We start from the raw sequence: 20,708 nt of genomic DNA, 5'->3' as shown, positions 1-20,708 counted from the left end.
TCTATTTTATTTATTATTATTATTTTTTAATTCTAAAAGATAAAAAGCAATGGAGGTTGGATTAAGAATTGGAGCAATGACAAAACAAAAGCCGATTTTCCAGCACCAATATTGGGTGAAATGTAATCAAAATATAGGATATTCTAAAGGCTAACAAAACTCAGTTCATGCCAACCGCTACTTTCCTTTCTCTTCTCTCTCTCTCTCTCCCTCTCTCTCTCTGACTCTTTGTCTCTGTCATTTCCTTCGCCTTCTTTTTGCTTCTGACGCCTCTCATAACTCATGGACAATGTCGGGGAACATTCAGCTTCTTCATGGTACGTATCTTCTCACCCTCCTCCTATTTATCTTTTACTTTCTGGCCGGGGTTTTTTTTTTTTTTTCGTGTGTTAATGTAGTAATTAACAGTAAAGATATATATTGATGCCACTTTATTTCTAACCTCTTGTTATAAACAAACAATAAGAAGAAGAAAAAAAATGGCTACTACTGTGAACTTCTGTTTACATTACATTATTGTTGCTTTTGTGTCCTGTTCGTAAATTGTCTGTTTTCTTCCTCTTCTGTCGTATAATATCAAGTTTCATTGGTCCTTCTTTATGCTAGTTGATCACATGTTAATTTTGTTTTATTTTATTTTTATCTTTTTCAGGTTTTCTTAGTAATATTAAGTCTCTCTTTTTTTTTTTTTTTTCTTTTTTTTTTTTTTAGTTTTTTCTAGTGATTTTAGGATTACTATATATTTTTTGGGTTTTCTAGATTCTTTATGATTGCTTTACTTCCTTTCTGTAATTTAATATTTTATCTTAGGAGGATTAGGATTTATAGTCTATATAGAGTGTACACAGTAACACAAATGTTTGTATTTGAAGTTATTCCAACATTTAGATCATCAAATCCTTGTTCCTTCTCCCTTGTGGATTCTAAAGAACAAAAGAACGAAAGATTTTTTAGCCCCTTTTGCTTAGCTCTTCTGGATTTGGTCATATTCTGTGTTTTGTGACACTTGAGGACCATATGGGCAGCAATGGCTCCCACGACATTGCCAGAGAAAGTCAAGAAGAGGAGGCTACTCCTTTGGGAGCTAGCAGACAGTTGCCAGCTCAAGCTCGGCTCTCTAACTCTTTTTCAAGTAACGGTAAATATTTATCCATTTTGTTTAAATTAAAGCTATTTAGTAGACTGAAAAACAACTATAACGCTGTCGCAGTAAAAATCAACTTTTTGATCAATAACAACTTAAGAGCACTAGCAACAGCTTTTATTGATTTTCTCTAAGTTTAGGGCACAAAACTACTTTTTGCATCTCTATGAAAATGTATTTCACAGTAGCTTCCCTTATCTTTTCCTATACTATTAAAATATTATTTCTTTACAAAATACAAGTTTCCTACTTACCCTCAATTTTTTCACAAAATCTCAACACAATCCTTAATTAAAGACAAAAAGATGAAAGAAAAAAGAAACACTTTTGGTTCCCTACACATTGGGAAACACTATAATAACCCTTGAGGGTTAGTTAAATGTAAGGAATCTGATGTGAGTAGGTTTTGGTATTTTTTTGAATTTTTTCATAAACATAACAAAGAGAATGGCATATAGGGCATCTGCTGCTAGTGCTCTAAAAAGAAAAGGAAAAAAAAAAAAATCAAGAGCTTATGATTTTTATGGTTGCATCGTCTCTGTGATATACAGTCTACTAAATTGCATTTCTCGTATTCGATCTCGCGATACTAATCTAATGCTAGAATTATATCTATCATACAGATTTGAGTTCAATGGATGCAGAGGAGAGCATGTATGAATCCTCCCCAAGAAGCTTAGGATCTGATCAAACGGCTTCTTCCAAGACCAGCACTTCAGACTCAGAAGATCATTCAAGATCAGCTACACATGTACATTGGCATGGCTTCTTTCGAATGTTGAAGAAAGGACCCCAGAAACTGACCAGGAAGAAAAGCAAAAGGATTAGAGAGGATTTGGTTCCAGAACCATTGAATTCTTCTATAGATAGTGAGTTTTGCTGCTTCAAGTCTTCCTGGAAGAACTTCACACTCTCAGAGCTCCAAGCTGCATCCAACAACTTCAGCCATGGTCAGTGCTTCTTTCTTCAGAATTTAATATACACATTTGGAAATGTGAAGATACCATTTTAACTGAAGTGATTATATTTAAAAGGGAAAACTTCAATTACGCCTGACGTTTAAGCGCCTTTGCATTCGTACTCTTAAAACCTTAAATTTGCAATGTTGGGTTCTCTTGTGTTAGGATTTTGCAATTTAAATCCTAACAGAGGACACTTTTATAAGTTTTAACTGTTAGCATAAAAAATTAGATGCTATAAAATACACAGCGGAAATAAGGATTCAGAATTACCTCCCGCCATGTTTGCTCAAGCAAACTAAAAATTAAACACGGCAACAGATAAAGAGAGATCTTCTGAACTATGCCTATCAGTGCCAATAAATAGAATACACGGGCTTCATTTATAAGTAGGTTAAGGACCCTCAATCAGTATTGTTACCTTATTTATTCATCTCATCAAAGAATAAGAATCAAATCAATAATCAATTCAAAATATTTGATTCCACAAAATAATCTTTATTTGGAATAAATCACTAAACACCGTAATTATATGTATTTTATAATTATAATTACGTTGAACACCGTAATTATATTTATTTTATAATTACAGTAAATATATGTGACATTAACCTTAAATCCTAACGGTGGGGCTGAAATATGGGATGCTGACGTTGCAAAATATTAAAAATCAAGATTATATGATTAGAAAACTGCTTATATTTTAGACTTTAGAGGGTGCAAGTGAAGTTTTGAATGTTTTTTGTATGTAATCTTAACACTTTACTGGTAGGCTGATGAACATTTTTTTGTTCCTGTCTTATATGAAGAGAATTTGATAGGGGAGGGAGGCTATGCCGAAGTTTACAAGGGTGCATTGGAAGATGGGCAGTATGTTGCAATCAAACGGCTGAGCAGAGGAACCCAAGAAGAGATGACTGCTGATTTCTTATGTGAGCTTGGGACTGTGGTCCATGTTGATCACCCAAACATTGCTAAATTGATTGGATATGGGGTTGAAGGGGGGATGCACCTTGTTCTTGAGTTATCTCCCCATGGGAGCCTAGCCTCTATTCTATATGGTTTGTTTATATATCATTATGAAGCTGTGAATTTCAAATCCTCCCAAGTTCCCACAGAATAAAATCTTTGTAAGTTTGTGTCTTTTTTATATGTTGCCAGGCCCAAGGGAGAAATTAGATTGGGGCATCAGATATAAGGTTGCTTTGGGAACTGCAGAGGGCCTTCTGTATCTTCATGAGGGATGTCAGAGGAGAATTATCCACAAAGATATTAAGGCTTCTAACATATTGCTTGCAGAGGATTTTGAACCTCAGGTAACTTTTTTTTATATGATAATTGAATGCTGTAAAACGCAAAAACAGGATTTATATATTGCTTTCCCTGTGTTGAAACTTTATATATTGATGCAGATTTCTGATTTTGGGCTTGCAAAATGGCTTCCCGATCAATGGACTCACCATATTGTATCAAATTTTGAAGGCACATTTGGGTTAGTAAATCCCAAAAATCAACATGGTTTTCTCAATCTTTAAAAGCTTGGTTTCCAAGTATTTGACATTGTTAAAGTAATATGATTAAGTGATTAAATTTACCTCTTCCTATCAGCTTAAGGTTTTAGGATAATTAATAATTTAACAAGGTATCAGAGCCAAAGATCGTGGGATCGAACATTTGACTCTGTCAATTCACCCTCTATTTAAATTATATATTTCACGTGTTTTGCCTCACCTTTTCCTATTAGCTTAAGTTTGTAATATGATAAAGTGATTAAATTTATTTCTTCCTGTCAGCTTAAGCTTTTAGGATAACTGGTAATTTAACATACATCCTCTCCCAAATCATGACAGGTACCTTCCTCCAGAGTACTTCATGCATGGAGTTGTAGATGAGAAAACTGATGTCTATGCTCATGGGGTGCTACTGCTAGAGCTAATCACTGGAAGGAAAGCTCTGGATAGCTCACAGCAAAGCCTTGTGATGTGGGTATGTTTAATTTCCTTCTTTCTGCACCAATTCCATATATTATACTGTGGAATATTGTTCACAATTCAAATTGTTTTGAACAATGTGTTGCAGGCTAAACCTTTGCTCTCTAAGAATAGTATCAAGGAGCTTGTTGATCCATGTCTTGCTAATGCCTATGACTTAGAACAGATGAATCGTCTAGCCTTGACAGCTTCTTTGTGTATACATCAGTCTTCAGTTCATCGCCCTAAAATGAGCCAGGCATGTCTTTTGTCTCAAAATACTAAAACAATCTCTACTAGGGTTACAGGGGTGTGATAGAGATCCAAGAAATTTTATTGTCCGAATTGTTAGAGAGAGTTTTTATAGGGTCCATTTGTCTAAACAATCTCAGGCAGCATGCCCACTTGTGTAAGGCGGGTGAGTTCTATATGAACTCTCTCACGTTTTTACAAAATATTGGCCTATATGATGTGTTGTTACCGTTCACAACAATGATGAATAATATAAAATTAAAAAGAGAGATTAAGAGAGAATTGAGACACAAATTTATGTGGTTCGGCAATGTACCTACGTCCATAGAGAGTGCAGCTGTATAAAGGACAGAGCCAACTTTGAATTTAGGGGGACCAAGGGCCAAACTGTTTTTGGGAATGGACTAATTGACAAAAAATACCTTAATTTTTTTTTTTTTTTTTTACCTTAATTTTTTTTTTTTGCCTTAATTTTTTTTTTTCTTGTAATTTGGGGGGTACTAGGGCCACTGCTGATCCCTCCTAAATCTGTATCTGGCTATATTTTTCTCTTTTTTGATTCAGGGTTATAACATAACATATATATAGGAAAACCGTTCACTTCACTCCGTCTACTTAGCCAACCACTGGTGTTCTAATATGAGCTACTAATTCCAACGTGATGGCACCAGCAAATGCTGAAAACATAGCCCCCTACTGCTTTCCCTTTACTCAGGAAAAAGGAAAGAACACATTACAAAACTCATATATAGCTAGCTGTAAAGAGCTTGACAGGGCTCTTGACCTCACAAGGAATCTGAATTAGCCAATGCATATTGCATAGCAAGCTATAAGAATGGTGTATTCATTATATTCTGACTGATTTGAACTACTGCTGTGATGCAGGTTGTAAAGATTCTGAAAGGTGATGACCAGACCTTAGAGCTTGTAAAACAATGCCAACAATCCAGACTTCAAAGGACGTACTTCGAGGAGCTGTTTGATGCAGAAGAGTATACTCAACTAATAAGACTTTGAATGATCTGGATCGCATATGGAGACTGTTTTGGGTGTCTGCAATGATGTTTAAATATATTCTGTGTGTACAAAAGCTAAATTTCAAGGGAGTTTTGAAAACTTACGTTAAATTGATAATCATTTAATTAATATTTTAACATATTTTTCTTTGTGTGAAGTCAAACTCTCTAGATGACAAACACATATAATATTTAATTGAAATTGGAGGTGAATAACGGAGATAATATTCGAATTCATGACTTTTGTTGATATCATATTAAATCACCACTTATTTTAAAAGTTTAATTAAATATTTCATGTTTTAAAGTATTAATTAAAGAGTAGTGCTAGGAGTATTACAAGTTTTACTACAAAGTCATTTACAAACTGATATAACAATCTATAATTAAGCAAAATATCTGGTTGACTAAATTTCTCTTACTTATTTCACTTGCAAATGAATTTCGTAATAACGCTGTAGTATCCCAATTTTGGGGTGGCCGTGAGATGGTTTGGCCACTCTCTCTCTAACTGAATTTTGGACTGGCTAAATCACCTCAAAACCATAAGAGTAGTTCGACTATTCTCTCTAACCAATTTTTGGGAGAGGCGGCCAATTTTAGGTTTATCATATATATATATATATAAAAGCCGAGTTTTGACGTAGATAATGCTTAGAATTGCGATACGTGTCCATATTTTTTTAATATCTGAGAGTGCTTAAAATTGCGACACGTGTCCATGTTTTTAATATCTGAACCGTTTTTTTACTTTTACCTCCGGTTAGTAATTAGTGTAATTAATTGTGTTGATTATATTTCAAGAGTTTTTTATCCATAAATTATTGTATCATTAATGTCCGAATCAAATAAGGAAACAAATAGTATAAATGAAATTCTAACTTTTTTTTGTTCACACCAACAATACTTTGTTTAAATTTTAAATTTTTTTACTCATAATTTTTAATAATTGAACCATGCAAATATTGAAAGTGTTTTTTCTTTTTTTCTTTTTTTTTTAATGAATTAATTGTACGATTTTTCCTTAATTAATTCATTTTGACCTTTCTTTGTATTAACTCACGTGTCCATGTTTTTTTTTAAAAAAAAAAAATTAAATTTTTTTACTCATAATTTTTAATAATTGAACCGTGCAAATATTGAAAGGGGTTTTTCCTTTTTATACTTTTTTTAATGAATTAAGTGTATGATTTTTCCTTAATTAATTTATTTTGACCATTCTTTTTATTAACTCACGTTTATCTCTCTCACCCTAAATCATGATTTTTTTTTTTAATAAATTAAGTGTCTTAATGCATTAATATCTCTCCCTTTATTAAAACACAATTTTCCTTAATTAATTCATTTTGACCTTTTGTTTAATTAACTCACATTTATCTCTCTCACCCTAAATCACGTTGGTCTCTCTCACTCTAAACTCACCCTCTCCTTCTACGGCAACAACGTTTCAAAACACTTTCCTATAGAAGTTGATGGTTGCAAAAAGTTTATTTGATCAATTTCATGGAAATATATGTGACTCCAAATTATGATTTAAGGTATGAGATATTCGAGATGAATGTATCTTTGTACTTTTATGTATAAATTTTTAACAATTGTGAATTGATGATCTTTAGTTTGTTTCTTGGGAATTTTTTTTTTTTTTTTTTTTTGTACCAAACACTGTTTTAAATTAGAGATTAGGTAGAGATGAATATGTTTTCATTTTGTTTTGTGAAATTTTTTGTTCTACGCTTTTTTTTTTTTGGTGGGTATTAAGATATTCGTCATTTGAATGTTTTATAGTTTTTTTTTCATTTGCTTTTTTGAATAATTGAATGTTCAGAATTATGAGCGTCTCTCCTTCTACGACAACAACGTTGCAAAACTCTTTTCTATAGAAGTTGACGGTTGCACAAAGTTTATTTGATCAATTTCATAGAAATATATGTGACTCCGAACTATGAAAATATATGTGACTCTATACTATGATTTAAGGTATAAGATATTCGAAATGAATGTATCTTTATACTTTTATGTATAAATTTTTAGCTATTGTGAATTGATTATCTTTAGTTTGTTTCTTGAATTTTTTTTTTTTTTTTTTTTTTTTTTGTACCAAACATCATTTTAAATTAGAGATTGTTTCCGTAAAGATGAATATGTTTCCATTTTGTTTCATGAAATTTTGTGTTCAGCATTTTGTGTGCGTGTGTGGATATTCAGCAATTCTTCATTTGAATGTTTTATAGTTTTTTTTTTTTTTTTTTTTCATTTTTTTTTTGAATGCTCAGAATTATGAGTTTTAAATATAATAGGTATTACACCAAAAATATTAAAATTTTATGCTAATTTTATATTAATACTTTGATAATCAAAATTTATGTTTTCTTGCTTTTTTTTTTCTTTTTTTTTTTTTCCTTTTCTAATTTTCTATTAGTTTTCGTGCTTTTTTTTTTTTTTTTATGCTTTTCATTTTAAACTACACATATGGGAACAAATTTAGGTTGTTTTAATTTATTTTTTAGATTAAGGGAAGATTGAAATGATTTATTTTATTGCATTAAATATTGAGTGAAAGATTTTGTTATTTTTGTTTCCATAAAAAAATATATATAAAAAATAAAAAGATTTGTTATTTTGCTTTATATTATTTTTTAAATGTCCAGAATTTTATGAGTTTTATTTGTATTGAAATATAATACGTATTACACAAAAACCTATTAGGTTTAGGGTTACTCTCAGTTTTTCTACCATTCTCAGTATATTGTTATAGGGTTTAGGATTACTCTTTCCTTATTTTCTGTTCTAATTTATATATTATTTTTCACTCAAATTTTTTATTGTTCTTTTGTAAATTTAATTGACTTTGTTGTTCATTATGTTTTTTTTGTGTTCCAATATTCCTTCTACGATTTTTTATCTCTTTCCTTGATGAAAGAAATAAAACTACTCTTAGGAGAATAAATATTTTAATATGTTTTATGGGTCTTATGATTTAAGGGTCTTATGTTTTAACTCATTCCAGCTGGTTTTAAATTACACATATGAGAATTTTTTAATATGTTTTAATTTATATGGATTAAAACTAAAATTATATATGGTTCTTTTGATAGTATATTTTTATGTGATTTATATATTCATGCAAACTTATGTGTAATTGTGTCACTATGTTCAACAATATACTTTTGAATAACCTTTAGTATTTATTATTATTATTATTATTATTATTATTGAAATAGGCATGATAGATTTTTTTACACAACTTTTTTGACCTATAATAAAAAATACAATGGAAATGTGTTTTAAGTTTTAAAATCAAATTATAATGAATAATTCCGCGCATAGCACGAGCTCTAAGCTAATTTTATATTAGTTGACGTGACATGTTTTAAACGATTTTTTGAAGTGTTTTGATATAAAAGTAACTTAAAAACATGAATGAATGTAGTTTTGATATATTAACCTACATTTTTCTTGTTATTTTCTTATAATACATTTTCTATTTTCTTACTCATAGATCTCAAAATAATATATAAAGCAAAATAAAATTCCCCTCGCGTGGCAAGCTAGCTGGGGCCAAAGCTATGGGTTTTGAGTCTTTTGACGATATGAATATTAAAACTAAGGGAAAACTTCAAAAAGCCCCCCTAAACTTCCAGCCAATTTGAAAAACCCCCCCTGAATTTCCAAAACTCTCATTTAAGCCCCCTGAACTTTGGTTTTCTCTCACTTTGGACCCTTTTAACATTAAACTACGTCGTTTTTGGGCTGGGTAGGTGTTTAATTTTAGGATACAAAACGACGTAGTTTAATGTTAAAAGGGTCCAAAGTGAGAGAAAACCAAAGTTCAGGGGGCCTAAATGAGAGTTTTGGAAATTCAGGGGGGGTTTTTCAAATTGGCTGGAAGTTCAGGGGGGCTTTCTGAAATTTCCCCTAAAACGAAACTTGGAACTATTACGTCAATAGATACCGTCGTAAAAAGTTATGGCCATAATAATCTTCCTTCGTCCTAACATCTGACTCCTCCCTCTATCTTCGCGTTGACAACCTTAAAGGTCGCCACAACAATTACGACGCTTCCTTGGGTATTATTGCCAAAACAACGACGCGCCTACATCGGCGTCAACGGTAGACACGTCATCGTGCCACTGACATTTAGACGAGTCAGATAGAGAACCAACATCTTTCACTATTTTCCCCAGAAAATTGACATTTTCCAGGAAAATCTCTCCCTCTCTCTCTCGATCCAGCATCCAAGCAAGCCTCATGCCGATTTTTCGGCCTCTTTGGTTCCTCGTTTTGCTCTCAATCGCGCTGTTCCTCCGTGAATCTTCGGGCTCCTATGCTGCTTCAGCTAGTTCCATCATCAATCCCGCTAAAGTTAAACAGATTTCATGGAAGCCAAGGTCTCTCTCTTTTAATGCTCCGTTTGGTTGCCGAGAAAACACGTGTTTGAATTTTAAATTTACTGTCACATCTTGTTGTTTCTAAAATTATGATAAGCTCCCCTCAGCCCAGCCAATTGGATGAATTCGCTGAGATTCAATATATAGTTAATTTAGTTTTCTCTTACCTTTTCTCAATAACCTAACACAACAGCTGGAACATTTTATATTCTGACCTTATTCAACGAAATGGATTCGATGATTTTGCAGAGCTTTCGTCTACGAAGGTTTCCTTACGGACCTAGAATGCGACCACTTGATCACTCTCGTGAGTAGCATACTGATTTCATCAATTCAATTTAATTTAAATAGAAAAAGAGTAAAGAGAAAGGTTCCAATGTGCATTTGATTCGTATAGTTCTTAGAATTTGTTGGTTACATTGTAATTAGGCAAAATCGGAGTTGAAGAGATCTGCCGTTGCAGATAACATGTCTGGAAAAAGCAAGCTGAGCGAAGTTCGCACAAGCTCCGGGATGTTTATTCCTAAGGCCAAGGTTTGCTTCTTTGTGATTCTTGGCCCCTTTATTTGTTGATATAAATGTATATATGCTATTCTCCTTTGTTTGGCATGTTTAGTCATGTTGTGGTTTCTAAAGTAGTATTACTTTGTTAATTTTATTAGATTAAAAGGAGTTGACATTGGATTATCATTGTTTGCATTTCAAGCTTCTCTTTAACAACTTTTTCTAAAATTGGAACACATAAATATGAGAAATTTTTTTGTATAATTTGCTTGACTTAATGGCAGTCAATATCGTGTATTCCTTTTGTAAGCGACAGCATTTTCCTAGCATATACTACATAGAGAATTGTGAGATCTTTTACTTGCACCCAAAAACTTGACAGAATCACTTTAGGGCAAAATGCAGTCTAAGACCTTGCTATTGATTTTAGATTATGGTTGTGAGTCTATATGGTTGTGCTTTCTTTAGTTCTTTTATGTTGTGTTTTAGGACTTATACATGATTGCTTGCTTTTCCATTTCAATTAACTGATATTTCTGCTGAGCACAATACATGGAACTTTCTCACTCTGTTAGTTCTTTTGTAGGATCCTATAATTGCTGGTATAGAGGACAAGTTATCTACCTGGACATTTCTTCCAAAAGGTACACCATTTCTGGTAGAGCAATCTGGCTTTTTCTTTGTTTGTTTCTTTTTCTTTTGGTGGTTGTTATTCATCATATCTCTTTGAAGTTGAAAGTTGGATTCACACAATTGATCCCACTACTTGCAGCTCCAGATCCATATCTTGATGTGTTACTATTAATGCTGTAATTAAGATGACCTAGATATGTGTATGTATAGTCATTCCTTGCTTGTAAGCAGAATGAAAGATAGTTGTGATTCTATGGAAAAGAAATCAGTTAATTTACTGATAGGATATATGCTGTTGTCTACCCTTCAAAAACAAAATTCTTTTATAAAGGGAGAGAGTCTATAAGTAAATTTGAGAATTTAGGTCCAAAATTCTTATCATAATTACATATTGACAGGCACAAGATGCAAATCACAAAAAGCTTAAATGTAAGCGCCTTCAAATACCAAAGGAATCTTAAAATATGGTTTAAATTGGAAATCCACTTGGACCTTGTGTTATCCATCTTGGACTGATCCTCTTATTTTGTGTTTATCAGTTTTTATACTATTTGTTCAGTTTTTTTTTTTGTTTTTTTTATTTTTATTTTTATGTGTTTTATTGAATCAAGGATGATCAGGCAATTTCCATATTTTCTGGAATGAGATGTAGTTGTGGCCCATGGGTTTGATTCTCTGTGGGTTTAGTTCTTGGCTTTTTGAGTGCAGAGTCAGTAGCTTGCAGCTTAGTTTACTAGTCAAACGTTCTAAATTTCCATTTAAATAATGAATCCCATGCTTATTTGGAAAAAGAGGTTGCTGCAGCCCATAAAAGAACCGTGTAATCTATAAAATTTTCAAAGATCAATAGAGGGAATTTAGCATCTTTTAATTGCTATTAAGGGTGGCTAGTTGTGATTGCTTTGGAAATCTTAGGTGTAACTGCCCGCAGTAAAACATACCTGCAACCATTAAATTTAACTGCTAGAACTTTTATTCTATTCCCTATTTCCTATTTCACTAATTCCTCACCCGCCACAAATGCTTCTACATCAATGGTAACCTTGAGGTACAAAATTTATAGTGCTAAGCTAAATTCTTGCATCAGGTATGATACCTGAGCAATCTGTCCTACATCACATAGCCTAAGAATACCAAATGGATATGCTTGCCATGTATGCTGGTACACTTTCCATATTTAGAATTCAGAGCTAATTGGGATTTGATCGAGAGGGATTTAGAGTTTGGTTTGCCACAAATCTTAGATTTGTGGCTTTACGCCATCTTGATATTGCCAAATCACAATTGTGGCCTAAAAGTCAAGGCCTTTTAAAATCCCAGTTACAGGTGAATAAACTTTGTTTATAATTTGCAGCATACTGTGCCTATAATGTTCTTTTATTTGTCCATTTAGCCATAATCTTAATATTACATTTGTCCACTTATCAAATTATCACATGATCAAATAGAAGGCATTTTATAATATATTGTCAAATGCGGGTTACAGAGTAGAGTAGGAAAGAGTTATCCATTTCGATCTTGTATTATGTGAAACAATGAAAACCTTCTACTTGATTGCTTCTTCTTGGTACTGGAACAAGCACTAGATGTGATTTGTGTTTCTTGAATTTCAGAAAATGGGGAAGACATACAAGTATTAAGATATGAGCCTGGGCAGAAATATGACCCACACTATGATTACTTTGCCGACAAGGTCAATATAGCTCGGGGTGGACACCGAACTGCAACAGTACTTATGTATCTTACTGATGTGGCCAAAGGTGGAGAAACAGTGTTCCCTGAGGCGGAGGTCAGTTCAAGTATTCATTGTATCCATCTTCATTAGAACTTTTTTATATTTATGTGATACAACCTCACTTAGAACTCATTCTTGAAAACCGACTTGCAAGGAAAATGTGTCTAATAGCTTATATACACATGTTTATGATTTCACTTAACCGATGTGGAAAACTTAGGATCGTAGCATATCACCACACTTCGCAATCAATGTTTATGATGGCCCATTCTATTGACACTGACCTAATGATTGCCCTTTTTCTTTTGGCAACTCAACTACTTATTATAATTTAATGACTTAACACTATAGTCATACATAATATCAAAACATTTTAATCCAGCCTATAAGTCGGCCCCTCCGGGACTCGGCTACAAAGCCGCAACCCATTTAATCCCATACTCAACAACCTACGTTAGATCGCAATCTCGATGTGGTGGTGGCTCTAATACCAAATGATACAAACTTCAAGTAAAACTCACCATTGAAAACCAGCTTGTAAGGAGAAGGTGCCCAAGAGCCTATATACACATAGTTAAAATTGCACTTAATCGATGTGGGACACTTGGGATCATGGCATAAATTTTAGGAGCCGAAGGGTAAGGAAGCTTAATCCCAAATACCAGTAATGATAAGAGCAAGAGAAAATGAAGATTATCCTAATCTATGTATTGGGATGATGAAGTGTTTGTTAGTATTTGAGTTCAAATAAGCCACTTGTATGAAAATGTAGTTATCCTTGTTATTATCTCTTGTTAGCATGTATTCAGTCCTATAAGTAGAATGTTGGAGTTAGGAACAGAGAGGTCAATGAAGACATTATCAAACAAGTTGTGTGTGATACCGCTTCTACCGGAAGTGGAGTATTGTTTCATTTTGTTACAATTCCATCAATTCAATCAATTTCATACAATCAGGCTCTATCAACTTGGTGTTAGAGCCACCTGACCTACAAAACAGTCCAACGACAAACAACACGGAGAAGATCCACCTACCTCCACGCACAATGTCCCCTCAACAACCAATTTTCTTCCTCATCTACTGGCACATCGCAGAACCATCGCCCAAGACTTTTAATGCCACACCCAATCACCCAAAGCACCAAACACCTTATCATAAGCACGCCACAACCACACCAGGATGACGCGTCAACAACAAACAACTTCCTCGGCAACACAATGTCTGTATTGAAACTAACAGAAGGACATAATTGAATGCTTATAAGCAGACATGCAAGAATTGAGGGAGGGCATTTAGCAAATGAGGGTAGGTACAGAACCCAGGATGTAGAGTATCGAGGATACCCTGCCAGAATTTGGGGCATGAGTCACCCAATTCTTTGAATATCAACACACTAGGTCATTGGTTGCGGTTCATCTTGAAGGTGAGGCCAACCAATGTTGGCAATGGCTAAAGAAGGTTTATCACGAGAAGCGGTTGCCAGTAACATGGAAGATTTTTGGAAAAGAGATCCTCACTCAATTTGGCCCAACCGAATACAAGGACTTTGACAAGGCGCTCTCTCGGATCTAGCAACATAGTACACTTGGAGAATATCAGAGGGAGTTCGAGCACTTGGCCAATGGAGTGTCGGGATGGCCACAAAAGGCTTTGATTGGAACATTTATTGGTGGCTTGAATGATGAGATCATCGCAGAGGTGTGCATGTTCAAGTCTCAAACACTACATGAGGCAATTGAATTGGCCAAGATGCTAGATGATCAGCTCAGCTGATCTAAAATAAATTCATGGCTTGAAGTCATGAAACTTCAAGGAGGGAATCCAGTGGCTCTCTCTATTGCTCGATCAAATACCTCTTTACTAACCCTAAAAAAAATGTCATGGGAGAAAATGTCTTTGCTTCAACTACAATGACCGATTCACCTCGGGGCATAGATGCCAGGTCAATCACATGTTTGTGATCGAAGCAGAAGCCAAGGGGAAAGAATCCAAGACGGCAAACTTTTTCTTTCTTGTGGAGGGTGGCGAGCAGAAGGTGCAAATAGAGGAAGGAGAACCACAAATTTCTTTACATGCCCTTGAGGGGTACTCGAGACCATGCTCCATGCAGGTCAAGGCTCGACCTTGAGGACAAGGTCCCTCTTCTGTGGGGGCAGATGTTAGGAGCTGAAGGGTTTGTTAGTATTTGAGTTATCTAGTTATCTTTTGTTATTATCTCTTGCTAGTATGTATTCAGTCTTATTAGGAGAGGTCAGTGAAGAATTTTTTTTTTAATAATGTAATCATATCAAAGAATGCAAAGGGACGCAATTCTAATACACATGAAATCTATAAGAGAACGCCTAAGAAGAATAAGAAAATCATTAAAACTAATCACTAATGGAGCTAAAAACGCAACAGTCCAAGAAAAGAGGGAATAAAAGAAAAAAGACTTGAACTCCTCCAACGTCCTTTTTTGGTTCTCGAAAGTTCTATCATTTTTATCCCTCCACAGACACCACATAAGGCAAGAAGACACCATCTTGCACACAACAGCACTACAAGAGCAACCACCCATCCACCAGAAGGCAAACAAATCAACCACCCGATTAGGCATAACCCAGGACATTCCAAAGCAAGTAAGGATTGCATTCTATAAGGCAGGTGCAACCTCACAATGGAGAAGGAAATGGTCCACGGACTCCCATTATGTCTGCACAAACAACACCAATCGACCCCGATTACATGTCACTTCCTAAGATTGTTCATGGTAAGAAGGTTTCCTAGAGCCACCAGTCAAACAAAAAAAAGGTCACTTTCAAGGGAACCTTGGTCCACCAAATACTTTTCCAGGGGAAAGGAAAAGCATCTTTACAAGCAAGGATCTTGTAAAAGGAGCGAACATCAAACTTTCCTTTGTGAAAGACTTTTATCAAACAAGTTGTGTGGTACCATTCCTACCTGAGGTGGAGTATTGTTTCATTCAATTCATTTCGCTTTTGTTACAATTCCATCAATTCAATCCAATGTCATACAATCAAGTTCTATCATCATAACTGCAGCGGTCGAAACCTTCTTTGAGATGCTTGGCAAAACTTCTCTGGAAGTACATGTTAGGGACACAAAATATAAATAGGGATAACATGTATGGTGGGATGATGCAATGCTTCCTGTTCTATTGCGACATATTACAGACAGTTTGGGATATCCTTTTGGGGTTTTTTTTTTTTTTTTTTTTTTTTTTTTTCCCAGGGAGTAAATTCAACGCTAGAAGATTTTCTACTTTTATGGAACATGTTAGAACTGTTGCCGACCTGATTGTATTCTCTATCTAATTTTGGTTAATTAAATTTATATAAACCTAACTGCCAACAGGAATCTCCACGTCATAGAGCTTCTGAAATAAACAATGATCTCTCTGAGTGTGCAAAGAAAGGAATTGCAGGTGAGCCACTAGACAAATTATCATTGCTTTTGTGCATTCTGTTTACACTGTTTCCTTTCCAGTAAAGTGATGTAATTCTTGTTGCCTTCCGTCCCCGCATTGGAAATACTTAGTGAAACCACGAAGAGGGGATGCCCTTCTCTTTTTCAGTCTCCACCCAAATGCGATTCCAGATACAGACAGTCTCCATGCAGGTTGCCCAGTGATTGAAGGTGAGAAATGGTCAGCAACAAAGTGGATTCATGTAGACTCGTTTGACAAGAACTTGGCAGCTGGTGGAAACTGCACAGATGTGAATGATAGCTGCGAGAGATGGGCTGCCCTTGGAGAATGCACCAAGAACAAGGAGTATATGGTCGGGTCTCCAGAGCTTCCTGGCTACTGTAGGAGAAGTTGTAAGGTGTGTTAGAAATTTCACTTTTATGTGCTTTCTTCACACAGAATCTGTTGTAGGCTTCATTCAGGAAATTCTTGTTTTTATTTTCTTGGTTGACCCTAATATATTGTTGCAATGGTTACACAGAAGCCTTGTATTCTTTTTTTGCTAGCAATCATGTTTATGTGAAATAATACTCCAAATCAAAGACGTGAACATAATTTTTATATTTTAGGTTTTAGTAGTAGAAAGATTTGGGAATATGCGGAGATTATAATCTCAATGATCTGATACTATGTGGGACCCTTCCCTTCCTAAGTGGAGGGCAATACTTGCAATGTTTTCCATGTCATCCCACATGGTTGAGATTTGAGTTGCTTGGACGAATCTTGTGTGTGTGGGAGAGAGAGAGAGAGAGGTGAAACTATTAGAATGGCATATAATTGGAGTGATGAACAAATGTAATTGTTTGTTGTAGGTAGGAAGGAAAAGGGTTTGAACGTGCAGCCATCAAAGTAGAAGAGAGAGAGAGAGAGAGAGTGGTGAAACTTTTAGAATGGCATATAATTGGAGTGATGAACAAATGTTATTGTTTGTTGTAGGTAGGAAGGAAAAGGGTTTGAACATGCAGCCATCAAAGTGTCTTTTGCTCTTTTGTTATCTATTAATTTATTGATTTGTCTACCGGCGCATGCTAACGTTTTTGCGCTATTTTTTTTTTTTTTTTTTTTGGTGGACCACACTGCGATTCCCGTCATATCAGAGGCATTAAAGAGATGAGAGCCTAAATAGATTAGTGGTCCTCTATAAGATATCCTTTCTATAAAATTTTGGCAGTATATGGGTAAGTTACCAAATTCGTAAACTAGAAACAATGGCAGCATGCTTATCAAGCTAATAAGCAATTCAACTAGGGCAAAAATCAATGGAAAATTTCTGAAAATAGTAGACAAGCATCTCAACTTCAGGCCAAACTAATACGTGACTCCATGGAAACGGTGGAAACAACCAAAAGGTTGCCATAATAGAAATATAATCCCCAAATCGCTTCTCTCATTTTAGTGAGAGAAGCTCCTCATTTTCTCTAGGTAGAGAATACACTACCCCCTTGTGAGGTTTTTCACCACCGCCTATGTGGCTCTTTGGGGAAAAGGGAACCCTTTCCTCCTCCCCTTTCCCTTTTCTTCTTCTTTGAATGCAAAGTGTTGTTTTCGCTTGGTTTTCTCCTTTTTTTGTCGCCCTAATACACAGCGTTTTTGCTCAATTTTCCTTCGTCCACCTCTTTGTTGCCCTAGGTTGCCCGCTTCCTTCCCCGTTTGGCCGCTCGCCATTCACCATCCTCCACGTTGCAGCCCAGATCTTCCTTGGTTCATAGATGAGTTTTTGTTATTAAAAAAAAAAAACAATCTTCTCTCTCCTTAGGTAGACCCGGGCCTACACACACCACTCCACCATCACCACCGGCCTGCCATCCTTCCAACGCCACCGCCTGATCTGCCACCGGCACGGCACATGCCTGAGCGTCGATCTCACACGCCGGTGCGTGTTCCACACGCCCTGGGCAGTAGACAACTCCACCGTCACCATCATCCTCCCAGCTCTCCTCCTTTTGCACTGCACCTGTTGTAGCATGAGCTCCACACGCCGGCGCGTGTTCCACATGCCCTGGACAGTACACTTTTTTGGTTGCTCCTACACCTTCATCGCCGCCACCACTGTTGGTTGTTGGGTTTTGTGTTGCATTTTCGCTTGTTTTTGTTTTTTAGTCTTTTCCTTTATTTCCATGTATTTCTTGTTGTTTTGTTTGGGTTTTGTGGGTTTTAGTCTCCCTCTGTTTTTATTGTTTATTTTTGTAGTGGAGACTGGTGCTTCCAGAGACAGTACTCCCTTCCCATCGGTTCCATATTTGGAGCTTACCGGTGCCTTTCTATATTGACTTCCCTCAGGTGGTCGATGTTCTTTGTTAGGAGTGCAGATGAGTTTGGACCTTATGGGGTTCTTACACCTGTAATTAGGGTTCGTAAACCTCATGAGGTTTATGACTTTTCATGCACTCCTTTTGCCTTTAAAACCGCTTTATGCGGTCCCTTTAAGAGGACCAGGCTAATTATTTGGCCCATTTTCTACTTTGTTTCTATTACCTGCAGTGTTAATTTCTATGATTGGGTCTATAGTAGGGGAGTCCACCCCTTTTTGGTATTTTGATCACTTGTAACCCTTTTCCTATTGATTAGAAAATAATAATAATAATAATATGTGACTCCATTTTCTCACTGAGCGCCAGCCATTAGAATACGTTCTATACCAAGGTGAAGCAATTCAATTTTCCCTAACTGCCATTTATTTGACTCATTCTTGACTATTCTTGAAGAGGCTCTGTCGCCTTTGTTTTTTATTTTCTTATAATTCTTATTTCCCATCTCCGCACATTGAATAGAAAAAAGAAATCCCAAGCTATCAAAAAGAAGAACGTAAGGAGAAGATGGTCAATCTCTAAGGGTGATGGTTTCCAATTCATAAGACCGTAACCATCTTCTCCATGCTTAGTTCACTATTTCCAAAATGAATAACGTTATACATACTCATATTTTTTCACTCTCACACACCTTTAGGTGACTTTCAAGTTTACTATTTGATTAAAATCTAATAATAATCTATCACAAATTTAATAATAAAAGTAAGTGTCACTTAAGAGTGTATGAGAATAAAAGTCTGAGAGTAAGAATACGTGTAGCATTACTCTTCCAACATCTATATCAGCCAAGATGAATCCCCCTATTAGAGACCCAAAAACAATGCAACTAACAGAATATATGCTACATTTATATATATATATATAAAAGAATAAGAACATAACTTTCCGTCAATATTATTTAATGTAATCTTCGAGGATAAGTGCCAAAGGGAAAAGAGAGAAGATAAATTTATAATAATAAGCATATGCACCTAATATGACCCAAAAATGATGAGGATTCTGGGTCTGACGATTGTGCTGTCAAACTCAAAGGGAGAACCCAACCGGCAACAGGTCAGCGCATACGCCTTACAGCAGTTTAAAAGTAGTTTTAACTACAAAATTTTTAGAACAAGAAAGAAGCGTTTTTAAGGGCGTCTTTTCCCTCCGAATCCTCACTATTATTTTATGAAATCCAAATTAATCAAAACAAGAAACAGCTGTATGATTGGGTGTGCTGTGCCAAGTCAAGATTCCTTCTATGATAACTTAAAAAAATTAAATACAACTAATAAAAAACATTAAGAGATCAATGTATCCGCTTTCGGTGAAGGGATGCGTTTGGTATTGTAATTTTACTCATTAAAAGTACAATTTTAAATTAAATAACAAAAAAATATACTACTTGGGAGTACGTTCTTAAAACAACGCTTAATAACATTGGTAAACTTTCTATACAATTATGGTGATTTAAACAAAAAATTTCAATTAATCTAAATGCTAATAATTTTCACTGGCTTGTTCTAAAGACAAGTTAAGCATATCTTAAAGAAGCCAGTTGGCAAATCTGCAAAAGGACCTACAGGAAGACACAAAATCACACAGAATTCATATTTCCACTTTTGAACTCATTTTAAATATGACATGCACATGAGGTTGAAGGTACGGTTTCATCATTTTTGGAGCATAAAAAATCATAAGAATCTTATAATGACAACCAATATATATATATATATAGTGAGAAATGATAAAATTTAATTTTTTTTATCTTTTAATCATCTTTATAGTAAATGAAATCACTATTAAATTTGTATGGGTGAACTCATGAGTTCATAAATATAATGGTTTAAATTTGTAAAAAATAATAATAATTAAAAAATGATTTAAAGATAATTGTGTAATATGCCACTATATATTGATGCTCAAATATAATTTTGAAAATAAAAATGTTAAGAGAATTAGTGATTTGATGATTGCTTAATCTCAAAATCCATGTGGTAAGGTGCTTGAAAGTTTAGAGACATACTAATGTAAATTGAGTGATAGTTTGAAGAGGTACGCATATTTTTTCCCAAATGAGAAATGTTATGATTCTTACTGATGTTTTCTCAATCTTAAGTAAATATTATTTTCTAAAAAAGTAAAAAAACCCTAAACCCACTAGTCCCTCATATTGTTTTTTAGATTAGGAGAGCATTATAAAGAACGATAGTATTTCAAAAAGGGAAATGCTAGGTGCTCTTATGTTCCTAGGTAAACATTATTTTCTAAAAACTGGATGAGAGAAATAAGGGTAACTCCTTTTTTGTTTGAGAAATTATTGATATCAATAATTTGACTATATTTTTATCAT

At 34.7% G+C, this 20,708-nt stretch overlaps 2 protein-coding genes across 2 annotated transcripts; both read left to right on the top strand.

Annotated features, from left to right (window-relative positions):
* The first annotated feature begins 282 nt into the window (after positions 1-282).
* On the top strand, positions 283-5,394 carry LOC132181459 (Protein kinase superfamily protein). Its single transcript, XM_059594730.2, is given in 11 exon segments — positions 283-317; positions 1,026-1,138; positions 1,768-2,094; positions 2,913-3,164; positions 3,265-3,419; positions 3,516-3,595; positions 3,954-4,089; positions 4,183-4,332; positions 5,211-5,318; positions 5,321-5,351; positions 5,354-5,394. Coding segments are annotated over 11 exon segments (1,428 nt in total).
* A 4,064-nt stretch (positions 5,395-9,458) lies between these two features.
* LOC132166874 (2-oxoglutarate (2OG) and Fe(II)-dependent oxygenase superfamily protein) lies at positions 9,459-16,624 on the top strand. Its single transcript, XM_059577717.2, has 7 exons — positions 9,459-9,729; positions 9,979-10,036; positions 10,159-10,263; positions 10,820-10,877; positions 12,480-12,655; positions 15,956-16,025; positions 16,139-16,624. Exons 1-7 carry the CDS (start codon positions 9,590-9,592, stop codon positions 16,432-16,434), a joined length of 903 nt encoding a protein of 300 aa, XP_059433700.2. The 5' UTR covers positions 9,459-9,589; the 3' UTR covers positions 16,435-16,624.
* Positions 16,625-20,708: the final 4,084 nt, after the last annotated feature.

Source organism: Corylus avellana, chromosome 2 (assembly GCF_965113065.1).
Source record: "Corylus avellana chromosome 2, dhCorAvel1.hap1.2, whole genome shotgun sequence".
NCBI lineage: Eukaryota > Viridiplantae > Streptophyta > Magnoliopsida > Fagales > Betulaceae > Corylus > Corylus avellana.
Note: the sequence above shows the minus strand (reverse complement) of the source record. Positions and strands in the feature narration are given on the sequence as shown.

Excerpts from the sequence above, each read along its gene's own strand:
- LOC132166874 (XM_059577717.2), top strand. The coding sequence starts at position 9,590 with ATGCCGATTTTTCGGCCTCTTTGGTTCCTCGTTTTGCTCTCAATCGCG. Across the intron at positions 10,264-10,819 it reads TGTTTATTCCTAAGGCCAAG|GATCCTATAATTGCTGGTAT; the intron begins GTTTGCTTCTTT and ends GTTCTTTTGTAG. Across the intron at positions 12,656-15,955 it reads CAGTGTTCCCTGAGGCGGAG|GAATCTCCACGTCATAGAGC; the intron begins GTCAGTTCAAGT and ends AACTGCCAACAG.